Here is a 20446-nt window from a genome sequence, read left to right on the forward strand (position 1 = left end):
CCACCTGTTATTCATTCAGCTATCCATCCATCTGTCCATTCCCTGGGCATGCAGCAGCTGTGTATCGATCCTGCAATATGTTATATGTTGACTAAAATGAAATAGTAAACGTTAGCAGGTTGTTTACTCTACACTGCAGACTAGAGTACAGCTGAGTTCTATTACTTTCTCTCTTTAGCATTACAGCTAAACTAAACTGTAGATTGAAAACCACCTAATGCTTTGTTTTGGTTGTCTACCGGCAAATCAGTTCACAATTCCCTCACTGAGCGCACAGACAAACTGTAACGTTTTTACAAATGTCATCATGCAAGAGAGACAGCTGAAACCATGAGACAGGTGAGACAGGTAATATAATACGGTATGTAAGGAATAAAACACTTTCAGGTCCTGCCGTTATCAAAAAATAATCAACAACCAGGTAGTGTGATGGGTCTCACCAGTTACTGTTACCACCCCAAAGTTGATTCTTGCCCTGTAACAGCCCAATCTTTTATTCCTCTTATACCACATCATACTTGTTATCCATTTGTAGTTACATTGAACGTTGTGGAACGTCTACAAAACAAGTTCTGTTATCGCTGTACACAGGCGTTCCCTCACCGGCCTCTCACTGCTTGTCATGATACAGAGAATCCGCAAAGCCGTCTGCCCTGAAGACGGGTCAGAAAGATTTGTCACAGCTTCACCTCTATGAAGCTGAAGCACTGACACTGGAGACTCCTTCCGTAGTTACAGTAATATCCATCCGGCCATCCATTTTCTGTCCCGCTTAACCTACGCAGGGTCTCGGGGGAGCCTGGAGCCTGTCCAAGAGGGTTCGGGGCACAAAGCGGGGGACACCATGGATAGGGTGCCAACCCATCACAGGGCACAATCACACCCACACCCACACACCCGTTCACACATTACGGACAATTTAGGGATGCCGATCAGTCTGCACACACGTATACACTACCGGCTAAAAGTTTAGAAACACTCATTCTTTATTTTTATTTATTTTTTCCCCGACATTTTAGAATAATAATAATAAAGTCTTCAAAACTCTGGAGTAACACAAATGGAATTATGGGAATTATGTTGTGATAAAAAATCCAAAATAAATCAAAATAATTGAGTATTTTAGTGGACACGCTTTCCGCCGAGAATTTCCAGAAATGTATTCTTGGTATTTTCTCACCCGATTTTTTGAGGAATTTCCCTGAGATGATTTTGAACAGTATCAAAGGAGTTCACACCGGCGCCGCACACTTATCTCCTGCTTTTCAGAATATTTCACTCCGAGTCGTCCGTTTAAAATAAATAATTTTTTGTAAATAAAATGTTACTTTTCTAATAAGAGAAATGAATAAGTTGGCGCAATTATATTTTTGTCTACAACACATTTAATCCTACACCTTCAGATCAAAAGCTTTTTAAGATCATGAGAAACATTTCAGTCAGGGGTCTCCAGACTTTTGGCCGGTAGTGTGTATCTACACAAACATAAAGGTATATCAGGTTGTTCATCTTTAATTGTTAATGAGCTGAGCAGTTGGAGTCTCCCTCACTACGTTACAGCTACAGTGAAGGCAAACAACCTCCTCATTGCCACAGTTAAACCGATTTTTGCTTCATCTGCATTACTGGCAATAAATCTCATCCAGATACAAGCTAGACTCGGTAGTTAGTTGATACTAGCTGGTACTGGTAAGTGCATTGTTATGGCCACACTGTGCATATTTTGTGTGCCAATGTTTTGTTTTGCTCAATTTTTTAAAATATCACTACATGAGGTGCTCTAGCCAGCGATTTGTCTTTTTTTTAAAAACGGCAGGTGTGAAAGCACCTTAAGGACGTGTTAAAACCTTAAGGCCACATGCCAGTGTGACATTACTGTGGTGAAATGCTTAGATTTCACTTTGTTACCCATCAGAAATCGGGTTCATGCTGACAGGAAGGCTACACCACCTCAAATAACCACTCTTTACAACCGTGGTGAGCAGAAAAGCATTTCAGAACACATTGCGCCTTGTGGTGGACAGGCTCTACACCCGGTTCTACTCCTGTCCGCAATGAACGGAAATTTGAGGCTACAGTCGGGACAGGCTCACTGAAAATTGGTATATTCTGGAGACTCTTTCTGAAGAGTCTGAAGAACTTTTCTCACAATTGTGAGGTTTGATGTGAACATTAACTCTTGACCTGTACCTGAAATATTTTAATTCTTTGCTCTCCTGCCATATGATCCGCTGACTGGATAATTGCACGCACGAGCAGGTGTACAGGTGTTTCCATTAAAGTGGCCCGTGAGTGTACGTTTAGTCTCCTTTACGACCCGGTTCTCAAACAGATGACAATACGAAGGTTCACACATCCCCAAACCCACTGATATGCATCAAATTTCACACACGTGTGTTACTTCTGATCAGTAACCCCTGAACAAACCGTGTCGCTCACTGTGGTCTCTGGACCTATAAAAGCCCATCTCACGTCCTCATGGTGTCCCCTCTCCGTTGCTGAGGTACACGCTTGCTCATTCACACTCACACTCACTCTGCACAAAGAGTCCATTGAGTTTGCCTACAGGGTGTGTGGGATTTAATGCGAGAAACAGAGCAGCTCACGTGTTTCGCTGCAACAAAAGAAAGACCAGCAAGGCGAAGTTTGTTTTCTCAGGCCTGCGCTCACCGTGGCCTCCTGACATTTGGTCATATTTTAACAAAAACAAGTCATTTTGGCTTTATGACCCAGACTCAAGGTGACTCCCGGGTGTGACTTAAATCATCGCTGTTTCGTCCAACACCATGGGTGTTGAAGCCTAACAGAAAAAAAAATCATCAGCATTCCATGCCCAAAGGCCCTGTGTCCAGAACAGAAGTCAATCCAGTTTCCTGACATTTTATAGCTCAGATAAAAACATGATGGGATTCTTGAAGCATCAAGACATATGGATTACAATTTATGTGCAACAGTCTTAAAGCATCGCTGATTCATTGCCACTACAGGGTGTGGGCTGGTGGAACGCAGTGTTATATTTGGGAGTGTGCCTGGTGGCGAACACGCACTGCCCCAGCACAATGGGCGAGGAATCCGTCTGTTCTGCACACGTGATGAGACGGAACAGATTTGCTTTGACTGGACCGAAAGTGGACTAATCCAATTGTTTGGATCACAGACCTTAACGGCGTGTTTAATGAGATTTCTAACGGGACTCCTGTCTCTCTGCGACCACAGCAGCTCCGTTTCACACGCTGCCATATGCTCACTAAATCTGGAAAGTCATCCTGCAAAGTCATCAGGTGCCAATCAGCTAGTAAGTTATGGGGAAACACTTTTCATGTCCCAGTTATATAGTAAGTTATCAGTATGTAAATATAGATGCGAATCAGCTAACAATATATGTTTTTCAGGGGCCATTGACCTAATCATCTACCACTGAGCATACAAAACCATCCTGGGAAATCCAGGAATTCCCACCGGTCTGTTGTGCTGGTCATGGGTCTGTGTTCATATGTATCCAGTGCAGTACCATGTGCTTCTGTTTAAACTTCAGGATTCATGAGTACAATACAGAAATGCAAAAATATTGTGAAACACAAGGGTTAGTTATATCAAACTGAGCTGTCTAACACAGGTGGCTAACTGATTTGATGCTAGCTAGAACGTCACAGGACAGAATATCATATCAGAATTGTTGGCCAATGGCTTGTTGACTTGTTGTTGAGGGTGCAAGCAAAATGTTCCTACATTTAGAAACTTTTTTTTAGAAGTTATTATAAATGTACTTAACTTCATCATACATTATTACATTCGGTTATGTACTACATTTTAGCCTAGTCGGTTTTACAGGCAGTCGAAACATGGGACATGGGGCACAAGGCAGGGGACACCGTGGACGGGGTGCCAAGCCATCGCAGGGCACAATCGCACTCACACACACACACACACACACACACACCCATTCACACACTATGGACAATTTGGAAATGCCAATCAGCCTAACAACACAAGTCTTTGGATTGGGCAGGAAACAAGCCAACCAGAAGAAAGACACACATGATGATTTTTCCATGTTCCACAGTCTCATGTCACTGTTTTTTTTATTGCGCTGCATTGTAATTACGGCTGTCGATTTCACCTCCCTCCATCCCCCATGTATCTTCTGAGCACAAATACCGCACAGCCAAAAACGACTGGCAAACGGACCGCAGGAATAGTGGCAATAATTTGCCGTCGCCGTAAAGACAGTGTAATGCCATGGCGCTTCTCTACTACGGCAAAAACACCTGTATGACGTACTCTCCAGAATGTAAGGGTTAGGTGAGTTGATTTCATGTTTTGACAATAAATTCAATGCATTCAGAGCAATTCGGCCAAAGACACTTATAATTGAATCCATTTTTCAACTTTGATATCATAATGAATGTCTGATCCTTTCTAAGCACTTACTATAGATATTCACAGAAGTATTCTTCATCCTGCTGACATAAATCCATTTGCAGATGCACTGCTGCGCTGAAGGGATGCACCTGACTGGCGTTTGGATATCCTGTGTCATTCCTACATTATTCAGTGATTATTAAAGGGCATCGAAGCGAGAGAGAGCGAGAGAGAGAGAGTAAGACTCTGACTCTTACAGTCTGTAGTCACACCTAGGTTTTATACGTTCAGGTCACTTTTGCCTTCTGCAGAGTTTCATAAGACATAATGTCAAACACCAATAATATTGGAGGAGATATGGAGCAAATGCAGTGATGTGTGCTTCTCATATTAAGTGTGTAAGAGTGTGTGTGTGTGTGAGAGAGATTTAGTGCCCGAGTTTATGGCCCAGCTGGAGACTGGCACAGGCATTCTCCAGGCCTGCACTTAGAAAAAGATCTTATCTGACTCCACTGCCTGTAAATATACATCATCCCTTCTCATTTTTTCAGGAATATCCATATTAAATACGAGAAGGACAAACTAATGAAAGCAATTGTCACATCACTCAGCGTGCTGCCTCTTAATCCTGTCCCACTCCATTCTTCTGGCATGTAGTCTTACAGCGCAGAGCTGTCATTCCTGACAATTAAGGTCAAAACTGGAAGTACGCAGCCTGGGCAGAGGGGGTGAAAAACAAAAGAATCTTTGCCCTTGAATAAAACATTCATGCAATGCAGCGAGAAGCCTGATTTATGCTTCTTCCCAAACAGGCTGGAAACCTTTAGGGGGGGAAAAAAAATCCGTTCGGAAAATCTGATTCAGAAACCGTCATGTTTTAAGACATGTATTAGTAAAATGAAGCGATATCGGCTAGTGCATGAGAATTCAACAGCGCTGTGGTGTAAGGCTTGGAAGAGTGACCTAAGAACTATTATAAAACAAATATAGGAAATACAAAAAATAAATAAATTAAATGGCAGACTACATACAAACATTAATAGGAGCTTTTACTTTGTACTTAAAACTCTTTCTGCCTTAAAAATAATAATAATCTGGCTCTGACAGATTTCATACAGTAGATGCAAAAAAATTCTCTGATGTGAACTCTGCTTAAAAACTTGTGTTCTGTTCAAATTCATGCGTTTGTTTACTAATCTACAACAACACTTAATGAGCTGTACGATATTTAAATGCAGTGTTAATCTGTGCAATAACTGCATACGAAAGCTCATCACACATGCTGCAGATTTATTAGAGATGCAAAGATTGTGCTGACTAACAGGCGCGCGAGAGAGCGAGCGAGGAATTATTTAAATGATCCGCGGCGTGAATACGAGCACGAGGATTTAACAGGCTTTCAGAGAACGCCGTAGTAATCTCTGCATCACCAATTCCTTCTTAGATCCAAGTCTCACTGAACGCTGGAATTAATGCAGATACAGTAGCACTGTTTGAATTTCCTTACAGCATGCTCCCGTGATCTGTCGCGAAAATGCCTTTCCCATGTCGGGACAAATATAACAAATATATATATAGCGCTCGCACTGGAGACTCCTTCCACAAATAAAGGTCTCCTCACAGAAAACCTCACAACCACTATATCAACGACTGTACATTTTTCTTTACTCAGTAATAACACATTGAACACATTTTAAATCATGTCTCGCTTCCAAACTGTTAAGTGAAGTTGGCGAACGCATTTGTTTACTGTTGTGTTTACGCTGGACATTCAGAAGATATTTAGGAAAACGACATACACTTTACACTTTCGTGTGTTCATCGTTTATTAACGTGTTTTAGCCAATATTACTGTGGAACTTCCTTTTAATCATTTTGAAATTCATAAGTTCTAAAAACACACACACACACACACACACACACACACATCAGTCCCATGCTAACGGCTCTGGAGGTTGTACCTTTGTCCCTGGTCAGATCGATATGCAACTACAAAAGTATTTAGAAAGCGTACTCCTTTTATAAATACACTTTAACTAACGTTCTAGGCTCTCTCTCTTCTTCTATAATGCATTATTGAACATCTTTTAGTTCTGAATTATTCCCGAGATAAATCACATTTTAAAGTCCGCTCCAGTGTAGAAATTCAGAGTGACGCTGCATAAGACTTTCTAGGTATAAAAAAAGAGAAAGAAATCCCTGTAGGTAGTCAGGTATACTTTCCCTTTGCCAACACACCTGATTCAGTTCCTCAGCTAAACACTAAGCCTGTGCTGAGTAGGTCAGTATATTTTGGCAAGACTTTGGGTCTCCAGAGAACACGACATGCCTGAAAGCAGGCTCTGAGCGAAATGTGTGGCTGATGTGTGACTAAAGAAAATAAAATAGTTTGATATACCGGTATAACACACAAACTGTGATGTAGTGGAGTAACGCAATGCCGCAATCACACAACACACTAGCTGTGTCTGTTTACTGCTGTTTAGTCCTATCTATTCATTCCTACAACTATTCATGTACGCAGGTGATTTGGCTTAATGTGTTTACCGATGACTTGATAGCGTGTTACTGTTATCGAATGTGCGTGCGTGTGTGCGTGTGTGTGTATATATCTAGCCGGGGGCTTTTGATTTGGCTTAATGTGTTTACCGATGGCTTGATAGTGTGTTACTGGTGGTGGTGGTGGTGTGTGTGTGTGTGTGTGTGTGTGTGTGTGTGTGTGTGGCCGGGGGCTTTTGATTTGGCTTAATGTGTTTACCGACGGCTTGATAGTGTGTTACTGTTATCGCTCTGTGTGTGTGTGTGTGTGTGTGTGTATTAATCTACAGGGAGTTGCTGCAGCTTTCACAGCCATTAATTGGAGCAGCTTGTGCTTGGTAGTCCACTTAGCAATTAAGTGCATGTATTTTTATATACAGGTTCTAGTCCTTTTCTCCCAGTGGCTGTGTTTATTGTGCACTCCAGCTCTGGTGTTATTACTCAGCACTCTGCGCTCTTTGTCTGATATTTTGTCTGATATTTTGTCTGATATTTTTGGATTGTTTACTTATTTATATAAATATCGCTCTGAAAGGCAGCGACGAGTTGAGTAACATTGTGTGGAACAGTGTGTGGAACATCTGCTGACGAGGATCCCACCATCACGCGCACACACACACACACACACACACACACACAATGACGGTCATCACCACACCCCTGCAGCCGACAGCAGCAGATGGTCCAGTCCCCTCCTGTAATGACCCTGTTACCATGGGGACAGAGGGGCATGTCAGGGGAAGTAAAATGTTTCCAAGAACATTTCAAATGAATCTCTTCCCTCCTGATCACACACACACACACACACACACACACACACACACAATGTTAAAAGCTCCCTAATTACTGCAAGCCACATAATCAAACACACACTAGCCTTTTCAGCTCTTTGTGTCATGTTCCTTGTTTATCACGCTGCTAAAAGAGTTTTTTTAATGTTATACACCAATTTAAAGAAGCGCTAATGGTCAACCGACAAAGTGTGGCTGTTCCTAATGTGCTTTCCTTTAGACACACTGACACTAGGAAGATTAAGATGCAGCTCAACCGAGCATTGCACATTTCCAAATTATTTTATTGCGGAATAAAAAAGGAGAAGATTTGAGAACATAAAGAAACACACGCTTTGTCATGACTAGTGCAGCTGGAGGAGTCGCAGCTTGCGTTCGTTTGAGCCACTGTGCACACTGATGCTCACACAAAAAGAAAAGCGCGAACGGGCGGGGTCATAAGTGGAGAGTTCCGTGTCTGAACAGTTGTGGTTGATTTGTGAATAGATCCTGCTACAGCTTAATTAGTTTTAGTTTGTCCTCCATTGCAGCTCTGCCACTGTTCATTATCCATTTCATTGTTTTTACTGATTTTACTGTTATCTTCAGGATTTCCTCCACACTACACTGTACTTGTTTATGTGCTTCCTAATTGTCTTCGATCGTAGTTAGACAACAGTGGACAGATTGTTGTTGTTGTTGTCACGTCCTCCTGGAACTCCGTCTCCCAGAATCCTCCTACTAACACAAACTTCCTCTCGGCTTACCAATACTTACCTTTACCTCATTTACTAATCTTTATAGGAGAGGTTTATTTATTTATAATCGTAGGATTTACAGGAAGTGGAATCGTCATTGTAACCAGCAGATGAACGTATTACATTTCGAGCCCGCTCAAGTCTGACCAGGGATACGCCGATAACGTATCCGTACCGTATGGCACGCGAGTCGAAACATACCAACACCGTGATGCAATTTTCAACTCACATGCTGCTAGATAAAGCACATAATTGAGCAGCATGTCATGTCATGCTTGAGACAAGCAGCAGTAAAAACGCTTTTCGCAAAATGTTTCAAGAGAATGCAAAAGCAGCGAGGACTTCAATACCCCCAATTTAATTGAGCATTTACAGATCAAACATGTCAGAGAGCACAGCGATTTCACTCACGCAAGCACAACACAGCAAGGTAAATGTCAAGAGCAGTCATCAGAAGAGGCATTTCCGAAACCTTTAAATGAAAAGGTGCAAATTGCTTTTGGTTCTGATTTTTGCCCAAAGGTTAAGATCCACTCGGGTGTGTTTGTGTTTTACTGTATGTCGATTTTGTCATGTCATTTTTCCAGTTGCTTTATAGGCACTTTTCTTATGGACTGTTGACTTCACAAAATTAAACACCACCTTTAGAAAATTTAAAAAAAGCTGAATGGTATGATTTTCAGGATGTGGCATCTGTTGTGTCATATACACAAAATGAGTTAGGCTTATCAGTATCAGTAACTACTTGAGGATCAGGAACTGGAAAGGGGACAGGAACCAGTATCCCTAACAGTCTTACTGTCTTACAGTCAATTCAACACAGTCAGTTTTGTGTTATTCTTGCTTTTCCTCTTCTTTTAACACATTTAAAAGCCGACTAGTTTCTTTAACAATAGCAGATTGAACAGAAATGAACAACGGCAGAGTTAGTGTTTGGAACGTGGTGTAACCTTAGGGAGAATATTCTACCACAAAATGCCATCTGGTCCTGTTCAGCGAGAGCACACGTGGCGTTAACAGAAGGAAAATCGTGGTAATTAACTAATCCTCTTTGTGCCTCTGGGATGTAAAGCCACAGTCAGGATTTCTGTTTGGTTAGCTTTCATATATTTTTTAAAATCCTTTCTCAAGGTTCAACACTTTCTCAAAATCTAGCCTTTCTCTTGGCCGAGTATTGATCCTGGCAAACTGGTGCAAAGGCCATCGGTCAATTAAGATCCATCTTGGTCTGTTGATGTCAGTTAGATTTAGAGCTTGACTGAGAAATAATTAGCAGTGACGGGATTTTGACGTCACTTGCTTTAATTATGTTTGTGCAATTAAACATTTAAATGTCTGTGCGCCGAGTTTGTAGGTTCTCCCCGTGCTTCACAGGTTTCTGTCGGGTACTCCGGTTTCCTCCCCCGGTCCAAAGATATGCACTGTAGGCTGACTGGCATGTCTAACTTGTCCGTAGTGTGTGAATGTATGTGCAGTTATACCCTGCGATGGGTTGGCACCCCGTCCAGGATGTCCCCCACCTTGACGTGCCCTGAGTTTCCTGGGATAGGCTCCCAGGTTGGTGTCAATTAATGGTCAGATTAATTAGTTTAGCAAACCTAGATAAGTTGTGATGCTTTATCAAGATGGGCTGCTGTATGGTCTTCTCGCAGATGTGGCACTTCCTATTGTCTTTTGTTTTACGATACACTAATGAGAGTAAAAGAACAACACTGTATTGTTGTTTTATCCTGTTCACCTGTAATCCACTGGGACCACTTTTGGTAGGTACTAACCACTGCATACCGGGAACACCCCACAACACCCGGCATTTTGGAGATGCTCTGACCCAGTCGTCTAACCATCACAATCCGGCTCTTGTCAAAGTCACTCAGATCCTTTCGCTTGCCCATTTTTCCTGCATCCAGCACGTCAACTTCGAGAACTGACTGTTCACTTGATGACTACTGTATATCCCACCGCTTGACTGATGCCATTGTAACGAGATAATCAATGTTATTCATGTCACCTGTCACCATAGTTTACTACATTATGTTAACTGTTTTTGTTCAGGTTTTTTTTTCACTTGCGCACTTCGTCCATTCCTGCAGTCTCTTTCATATATATATATATATCTCATTCATGTGCAGAAACCATGATATTTGGTTGTACGGTTATAATAAGAAAACATTTTTGTTACCGTTCCAGACTGGAATAGCTATCTCTTATACACAATCTCTTCAGTCAAAAGAGAGGAGAGAAGTAAAATAGCATTAAAACACTCAGAAACACATTTCCTCGACCGTTTTTCTCTTCCCAATGTTGTTTTTGCAGCCCCACCCCATTCTGACCATCTGCATTGTCTTATCAGGGTGAGAGATATGGCAGGAATGTGTGGAGCAGGTTGCCAGTGTCAGTCTGGATCCTACTGACTGGCCAGCATGTCGGAAAGGTCTCATTTTCAGCTCCGAGCCCCTCAGGCCTTAGAGGTTTGAGTTACAGGACTGACAACAACTAGGGTTACAGCACTTTGCATCAGTGCCACTTCAGGGCCACACGGCTAGTCTGGATTCTTGAAACGTTAGCACTCGAAAGTCAGTTTTCCTGTAACGTAGGCAAATAGGACCTCATAAAATGATTTCCCCATTTTAAGTAAGGAATAAATGTTCTCTTATGTATAACTGAGACCAGTCTCAGTGTCAGAGCTGATATCTTTTGTACACATGTAATCCGATAGGCTCTCCACACTTACGTGTATAACACGTATATATTTCCGCGCTCCAGTCTCCAAGGGGAAAGTCGTGTAAAAAAATATATAGTCGAACCTGCATGACTGGATTGACACTGATGCTCATAAACTCTGGAGTCATCACCTGATCACCTGGAGTTCTCTGCTCTGGGCTTTACTGGGTAACGTGAACCAGAGTGACACATTGTATGACACAGAGAGTAGTATAAGAATGACCCCGGGGCAGATACCAATCACTGTTCCAGTTTCAGGTGCTGTTAAAGAAGCCAACATGTGTCAGATGTGGCAGCTATAGAGCAAAGTAACAGCAGTATCACATAAAAAAGATTTCTTGCCATATGACATCATCGACATGTACGACATGTTTTATCACAGAAAGGTTTTTGGTCAGGAAAAAAAAAAGAATTTGTGTTTTCTTCATCAACACTATTCCGCCGTGACCGATAAGCGTAGATGTTGTAGGTTAAGCACGTCACTTCACACAGACACGCCTGTGAATTTAATAAAGAAAAACGAGAGAAACGGCGTGGGAAAGCTGCGAGTTTGATGATGTGATGGAATTTTGTGTGAAATATAATTCAATAATAATATGCTTACAGTGAGTATCGTAATTAATTGACCCTCGCATGTTTAGATGTGCAAAGCTGCACAAAAGATGTGATCATTTACGTATTCTTCATTAATTCATCGTTGAATAACGCAGACATTTCACATACTATCGGTTTGTTTAGCTTTAATAAGAATGTTGATATTAACCGAGCTTCAACAACATAACGGTAGATCCCTGAAGCGCTCGCTGTGAGGTCATCCAGCTGAGCACACTCATCGTTAATCGATTACACTTTAAAGTGATGTTTGAGAGAGCGAGGACAGACCTTGCTTCGATACGTCTCTCCTCGCATCTCATCCTCGCATCCTGCCCTCGCATCCTAAGGGGGTGGAGCTAAGACGTGAGGAAAGGAAGCGAGGATGCACAAATAAGAAATGAGAAGCACGCCCAGTGAAGCCGTGCGTCCGGGCAGGACTCAAAATGACACCTCAGTTAAAAGCCTGTAGTCCACTGAGCATTCATCTTTCATCCCAGTGAGAACATGAACGCCTAACAGACAGGAGCAGATGCTTCAATAACTGTGGATTAACTCCGTGTCAGGGGCTTCAAAGGATGTTTTCCTGCAGGCTGCACTCATCACTAGAAAGAGTTTGATTTGATCAGCTGAAATTTTGACGTTCACCAAGATCGATGAATAACGTAGACACTTTGGAAAACATTTCATTGTTGCATTTTAATGAAATCCACTGTAAGGCTTAAAGTGATCACCTGTGGTTATTAGGTAATGGCTATATCATTTTTCCCCTGCAGTAGCAGAGAAACCGGGTGCGAAAACCTTCTCAGACTAACGGTAAAATAAAATAACGAACAACCCCTGATGAAATATTGATCATTTCCACAACACTGACAGTTTAGTTAACGCATCCAGTTTCACGCGCTGCCGTCTTTAAATCCCGTCTGATCGTCGTGACAGCTCGCGCTTACTGCGTACACGCACATGCCTTTAAGACTTAAACACAGCACGTTTATCATACGTGTGGTTTGTGGTCTTGCTCAGTGTCGACGCTGAACACAGAGCGTCTCCCAGTGTCAGAAGATCTGTCAGAGATAAGATAATGGCGTGTGATGATAGGTGCAGCTTGTCACGAATGAAAGGAGCAAAAATCGTTTCCTGGAATTTTGAACCGTGTCCTGCAGTGAGTTTGTGCTGTCTGTCTCACTGTAAATTAAGGTGGTAAGTAAATTCATTTTATATATATATATATATATATATATATATATATATATATATATATATATATATATATATATATGTATATATATTTAGAAATAAACAAAAGCGATAGGGTTGTAGGAAAATAATCAACAACCAGGTCGCTGTCACCAGGGAAATTTGCTAACAATTAATTTAATTTATTTTTTATTAATTCAAGAACATCATACTGTTTTTACATCAGTTTTTACTGAATGTTGTGGAACCTTCCGGTTATCACTTGCACTATAGCGACTATAAACATTTGTTCTCTCACCAGCTTCTTTGTTTTCTATCTTGAAGTTGACAAGACAAAAAAACACTTAATCATCTTCAGAGTGGGAACAGTGACTCCGCTTCACGTCAGGCTGCATCATGGATTATTTTCCTTTAACAGGACATCCAGATGTGTTTTATCCCTTAATTCTGTACATGGACAGTATTTGGTTTCACAGATGTTCCCCTTAACACCTTTCTCCTTGACATATCTGTTAAAGAGAGTCATGGCAAACTATTTTTGCTTCTTTTCAAACCATTTTTTTTTGTCGTGTTTTCCACATTTTATTGGATTTTATTTTATTAAATTTTATTCCTTATAGGTACAGTGTTGTGAAAAAGTATTCCCCCCCATCCTGATTTCTTCTGATTCAGAAATTAAAACAAAATCTAAGGCAACCTGAGTAAACACAAAATATTGTTTTTAAATGATAACGTTATTTATTGACGCAAAAACGTTATCCAATACCAACTGGGCCTGTGTGAAAATGTATTTGCCCCCATAGTTACTAATTCCCCAAATCTGTGAAACTGCATTGATAATGGGGTTCAGCTGGACGAGACACAACCAGGCCTGATTACTGCAAACCCTGTTCAATCACATCTACACTTAAATAGAACTTTCTCAACAGCATGAAGTTGGTTAAAAGGTCTTACTCAGTAACACACTGTGGCAAAACTGAAAGAAATTCCAGAAATTCCGTTCTTTGGGACGCCAAAGAACCACAGCGAGAGCCGTTATCTCCAAATGGAAAAACTCAGCACAGTAGTGAACCTTCCCAGAAGTGTCCGACCTTCCAAAATTCCTCCAAGAGCACAGCGACGACTCATCCAGGAAGTCACAAAGAGCCAAGGACAACAACAAAGGACCTCCAGGCCTCTCTTACATCAATAAAGGTCACTGTTCATGACTCCACTATCAGAAACACACTGGGAAAAAATGGCTCCATGGAAGACAGAAAATCCTAAAGGAGAATGTCCTGTCTTCAGTCCGTAAGTTGAAACTCAAACACAACTGGATTATTCCGCAAGACAACGATCCAAAGCGTGTGAGTAAGTCCTAGTCCTAAAAGTAAGTGAAAGACTGATCTCCAGTTATCGGAAGCGTTTGGTTGCGATTATTTTTGCTAAAGGTGGCAAAACTACATTTAAAGTTTAAGGGGCAGTTTGTTTTTCCACACCGGTGATAGGTGTTGGATCACTTTTTCTGATTCAATAAAAAAAAAACTAAAAAAATCCCTGCGTTTCAGGTTGACTTTGTTTTAGTTTGTATTTTGTCTGAAGATTTAAACTTTTTAGTATGAGATACACACAAAAACAGAAGAAATCAGCAAATACTTTTTCACAGCACTGTGTAAATTATAAAACACAGCTTTTATTCATTCAAAAAATAAAAACAAGTGGATGCATACTTTTGCACCCATGCATTGAGAAACATTTTTTAAATGTGATTTTATATGAGAATTGATTTTATCGTCTCTCTTCACAGAAATCCACCAAGGGCTCTGTGGTGCTGGATTACGTGTTCAGCCACGTCAACCTTTTAGAAAGCGACTACTTCGGCCTGCGCTACTGCGACCGCAGCCATCAGACAGTGAGTACAGATGTTCCCCAACACCTCATCCAACACCTTTTTTTGTTTGTTTGTTTTTTTCTGAAACCCTCGTATACACGGTGGAGAGATGGGTGTACAAAAAAAAAAAAAAAGAAAAGCTGTGCACAAAGAGTGTTTTAAGAAGTGAAGAGTGATGGTGTTTGCCCAGGGGGTCTGAACGCCAGCAAGGCGATGAAAGAGCCGTTAAAGAAAAACACGACAGTCATTTTTCCATAACCTCCTTCCAACACAGACGTGATTTGTGCCTTCGTGCAGAGCCGCAGAACCTTTTGGGGCTTGTCTTCACAACCGTCTCCCAAGATTTATCGCATTTATTGCTGACGCAGCAGTGCAAAAATAGTAATTAACGAAACGAGACATGATAATTGGGGGCGTGTTGCCATACTTTCACTTTGGCTCATGCGCTTTTACGCGACTCCATGACTCATCTATTTAGTCGTTGCATTTGATATCAATTCACGCTCGGCTCATTTTCCATGTCGGTAGCGGAGTGCCGATTTCTGGTGAACGCTGCATCACTGACCACTGATTACGAAAGCTGCTTTCATAATACAAAGTGTCTTTTAATGACGTGATTATTCCATAATTATTTCACGATCCATTAATTGCCCGCACAGACACAGGAAGGAGGCTTTTAAACACTGGACTGAAATATCTTCTCTTTTTTTTTTTTCCTTTTCACGATCCGTGTTGCTGCCATTTTGTGTTCCATTTGCATAAATCAGCGTGCTCTGGGACACACCAGCTGTAGCAGCGTGATTATTAGATAACATCGGCCAATTCAATTAACGTATTCTAATTTCATCATGCCCAGCGGTAATTGACCTCCCTCTGTATGCAGGACATATACGGTAAAGGATAGGGGGATGGCGGTTTTAAATAGAACCCCTCTGTGTAATAAAGGTTTTAAATATTTTAGGCACGTTTTTCACACAGCCTGCACAGCTCAAAGTCATTGCTCTAGACTTGGGGTGTAGGACAGAATCGCTATCTGTATCCGTATCTGTCAATCCACCCATCCATTTTCACTAGCGCTTACCCTACACAGGGTCGCGAGGGGAGCCTGGAACCTATCTCAGGGAACTCGGAGCACAAGGCGGGGGACACCCTGGACGAGGTGCCGACCCATCGCAGGGCACAATCACACACCCATTCACACACTGCGGACAGTTTGGAAATGCCAATCAGCTTAAAAAATACGTCTTTGGACTGGGGGAGGAAACCGGAGTACGCGGAGGAAACCATCGAAGCACGGGGAGAACATGTGAACTCTGCATACGGAGACGGGATTCGAACCCCCAACCCCAAAGGTGCGGGGTAAACCACTAAACCACCGTGCCTCCTTATCTGTATCTGTATAGTTTGTGTTTATGCATAAAAACATGAAAAGTACATACAATGTTACTATTAATAGACACAAAACAGCAAGACTTTTGATTTTTTTTAGAGACTAGCCTGAAAGCCTTAACACTGTAAGAAAGCAGCTGCTTGGAGAAAACTCGACTTGACTCGCCGTTGAAGCACAGCGTTGTTTTTTTAAGGAGCCTGTAAACCTGACAGAGTGGATCTGTTTAATACGTAATACATCGGATCTCTGACACATCTAATAGACCAGCCTCGGCACAACGCGTCCCGTAAAAAGCATTTAAAGCACATTTAAGTCACTTCACAGAGTGTTTCCCTCACCTCTGTGCTGCGTGCCGCGACCTGCCGCTTCTTCAGGTTTTATTGATGCAGGCAGTAATGACTCTTATCCAGAATTTTTAACAAGCCTGTTTTACAGTCCTGTTTTAATAGGCTTCGTATTATGCCGCTGCCTGCGTGAATGAACATCTCTAGGCACTCACAGTCAGCTTAGCACTTGAGAGTTTAATAAACTGTCTCTTCTGTTTTTTTTTTTTCATTAACAAAAAACTCGCAGACAGGCGTGTTTAGCATGTGAATACAACGGCATGTATCGTGCGCCGTATTTTGCAAGTTTGTCCTCATAAGAATATTATCATTATGATTAGTATTAGCATTCAATGCTTGATTAACTGCTTTTAAGAAAGATCCAGCCGAATGGCTTGTATATTACATTTTATAATTAACACTCGATCTTTAATGGAATCCAGGCTCTTTTTTAGTTGAAATTTCTTTCATGGTCTTTTCACTTTGGTTAACACTTCGGTTTCCTCCATTACCCACAGTCCTGATAGTGGTGCTGTGGGATTTAGCCGTCTTTAGCTAAAGAGAGCGATGCAGCTGTGCTTTAGTCCTAAATATGCAGAACAAGTGGCAGTCCAGGACCAGGGTTGGGATCCTGTATGCTGAAGGTATAAATTAATATTATTTTTAGGGGGCCAAGCACCGAAGATGCGTAGGCACCCTGTTGTTATTCTCCCTTTTCTTCTTCTTCTTCTGCCTAGGGTGTCTGTGGCAGATCATAGAACTGTCTGGTAACAAGTTGTGAAATTTGGCACACTGATTGGCGAGGGTCTAAGAAATATTCTGACCAAATTTGGACCAAGTGGCGCCAACACTCTAGCGCCACCAGTGGGTCAGATTTGGTCCTAATTTGTAAGTGTGTTTAAGGTCATAACCTTTGAACCTTATTTCCAAAATTTAAAAGCCAGGCATCTCTGGATTCCCTGGGTCAAGACAAGTTCAACGCAACCTATGACATCAATTTCCACACTTGTCAAAAAAAAAATTTAGCTACTCCTCCTACAGATTTTGTCCAATCATCACCAAATTTACTTAAAGTTGGAACAAAGGCCCAGACTGATGAGAAAACAAAAAACATAAATACCATAGATGTTTTTAGATTGCAAAAAGAAATCAATTTTCAGGTCAGAGCAGTAGCAATCATTATCCCAGGTCAAAGTAGCAAGAGACAACACCACAGGTTCACAGCAGCAGTGCCTGCAGCAACGCCACCCTGCTGCCCATTTGTTCATCTAGACCGAGAGAATTCCACCATTGTCTGTGATCAAAACATACACATCTTGAGTGAAACTACACTCTACACTACCTTTGTCTAAAGGTATGGCTCTGCTTTCGTGTGATTGCTTAGCCAACAATTATAGCACATCTGTGAATGTGTGGCTCACCGAGTCTGAGTGCTTGGGCCCTGAAAATGCTGCGTGCAGCTTAAAAATTCTTATTAATTTTTATTATTTTTTTTTTTTTTTGCAGTATTGGTTAGATCCGACAAAAACCCTGGCAGAACATAAAGACCTTATAGCAAGTAAGTATAACCTTATTGTAGAGAAAACGGCATTGATAATGACATAAAGTGACATCCGGATGTTAGAAATGTCTCTTAGGAGTCCACTGGTAAATACATACTGAATTTATAACTACCTCCCTTCTCTTTTTGTCTCTGATTAAAAATCGATTGAATGCAAACTGCTATCGGCGTAATTAGATTGCATTTGCTTGCGTGTCAATTGAGTGAATGAATTGAGTAGATGCGAGAAAATAGTACCTAACATTGGTTTTTCTTTGCAGCCGGCCCACCATACACACTGTATTTCGGAGTTAAATTTTATGCCGAGGATCCCTGTAAACTACAGGAGGAAATTACAAGGTGTGTATTCTGTGTAACATCTGATACCACAGTAGCTGAAGGGTAGAAATATGAAAATGACAGTACAATACAGTATTGAGTCTTTGTGTGTGTGTGTGTGTGTGTGTGTGTGTGTGTTTGATGTGGTCTTATTGTCTTGTGTCAGGTACCAGTTCTTCCTTCAGATAAAGCAGGATGTGCTGCAAGGAAGAATTCCATGTCCCTTCAATGTCAGTGCACAGATGGCAGCTCTGGCGATCCAGTGTAAGTATGAATATTAAGTTTTCACCCCCTCTGTTTTCCACTACTTTGTAGCTGGATATTGAAAACCAGGTCATAAAACTCTTTCTACTGCTCTTTCCCATGCTTATATATATATATATATATAAAGTACGGGGTGTAATATGTGACCATAAAATTCCGTTCTCTCGGACCCACTAATCTGCGTGATTGATTTTGTCTTTTGCAGCCGAGCTCGGAGATTATGACCCGTACAAGCACATGCCAGGCTACGTGTCGGAGTATCGCTTTGTTCCAGACCAGAAAGAAGACTTGGAGGACGCGATTGAGCAGGTTCACAAAACTCTAATGTAAGCAGGAAAAGCGCTCTCTTTGATCCTTTGCCACCGCGCCCACTCTTCAGAGGACCGTTAGACTTTAGCTGTGTCTCAAATGGTACATTTGCATATTTTTAGTGCATATAATGAGTCCACACTGGGACAATACACTAAAACTGACGATAATCGAAGTGTAAATCTAAATATAAAAAAACATACCATAGGTAGCATAGTGCCTTGAACACCGTAGCAACACATCCCTTAAACGTGAGCATGTTTACAGTGTTTACCAAGTTGTTGAATGCAGTAATTACAACTCACGCCATCCAGCAGGTACACCTGACATCATAAAATCCCCCCTCAGAACGAGAGACCCTTCCATTCCCTGTTTTTTTTCGTGTGTATGAAAGGACATGTGTTTACAGTGTTCACAAGTTAACAGGTCCTTCTTCATTCCCACTGGAATGTCGTTTGAAGCAGAATTCTATAGGACTCCTCCCTCCGGCCGCAGTCCACACCTTTCTAATGGGAAATAGGACTCAGACAGGCAGAGTTGCTCGGTTTTCCATGATCCCTGTTCTGGACTTTCTCTGAGTAATGCTGGAGGGTGAATGCTTTCAGTACTGTAGGAGGAAAGGTCAAAGCATGAGTTCAGGTGTGTGGATGTGTGTGGTTGACCTTCTAGCAGAAATAATGATTCATGCAATAACAATGAACATGACAGATGAAAACTAATATTTAGTTAAAAAAAAAAAGAAAGAAGGAAAGAAAAAAAAGCTTAACTCCGCTCATACCCGTGCGTGTTTTCCGTGTTTACTAATAATAGTATTTCTCTCTCTTCTGTCAATCACAGTGACACTAGCCAATCATGTCACGATCATGCATGTGTGAGCTCACGTATGCGGAAGAGGGCGGACAGCGCTTTCCTCCGAGTGTGTTACGCCGCCCTGTGACGCAGGATGAGCAGCAGTTTGAAAAAAATGCAGTTTGCTTTTTTACTCAGTACCGTCTGAGTATTTTAAAATACATTTTACAGCTGTATTGCTGTAGAATCTTAAGAGACATCCATCCAATATAGAGATTTGTTCCTCAGGAGGACGAACGCAGGAGCTGCACATGATAGAAGAATACTCAGAGTGTTTTATCTTGTTAACCTTCTAATGCAGTTGTGCCCAACATCAGCACAGCACATTGATTTCCTTGCTCTAAAACACAGCATAAACCTGCTTAGTTTGAGCAGCAAAAACACGTATCTGTGCTGTAGGATTGGAGTTCAATACCTCGAATTTAGAGACTTTGGTAGTCAGCGGTGCACATACAGCACAGGTCTGGGATTCTGGCCGATTCTTTGCACAGCTTAAATGTTAAGAATAGAGATTAATGTGGCTGGCTTGATATATCCCGGGAAAAAAAGCACTACCACTGTGAGAAAGTGTGTTTAAAAAAGGAGAGTGACTGAGAGTGGCGCAAAATCAGCAGATCAGGATCCA

At 41.5% G+C, this 20446-nt stretch overlaps 1 protein-coding gene across 5 annotated transcripts in view; it reads left to right on the forward strand.

Annotated features, from left to right (window-relative positions):
* epb41l4a (erythrocyte membrane protein band 4.1 like 4A) overlaps positions 1-20446 on the forward strand; it is a 50263-nt gene that overhangs the window by 4145 nt on the left and 25672 nt on the right. For all 5 annotated transcript variants that reach the window (XM_053644685.1, XM_053644687.1, XM_053644689.1 and 2 more), the window contains 5 exons: positions 14724-14828; positions 18027-18078; positions 18342-18420; positions 18566-18663; positions 18869-18989. In XM_053644685.1, coding sequence (XP_053500660.1) covers positions 14724-14828; positions 18027-18078; positions 18342-18420; positions 18566-18663; positions 18869-18989 — 455 coding nt within the window. The remainder of the gene's footprint in view (positions 1-14723; positions 14829-18026; positions 18079-18341; positions 18421-18565; positions 18664-18868; positions 18990-20446) is intronic.

The sequence above is a fragment of the Ictalurus furcatus genome, chromosome 16 (assembly GCF_023375685.1).
Source record: "Ictalurus furcatus strain D&B chromosome 16, Billie_1.0, whole genome shotgun sequence".
Taxonomy (NCBI): Eukaryota; Metazoa; Chordata; class Actinopteri; order Siluriformes; family Ictaluridae; genus Ictalurus; species Ictalurus furcatus.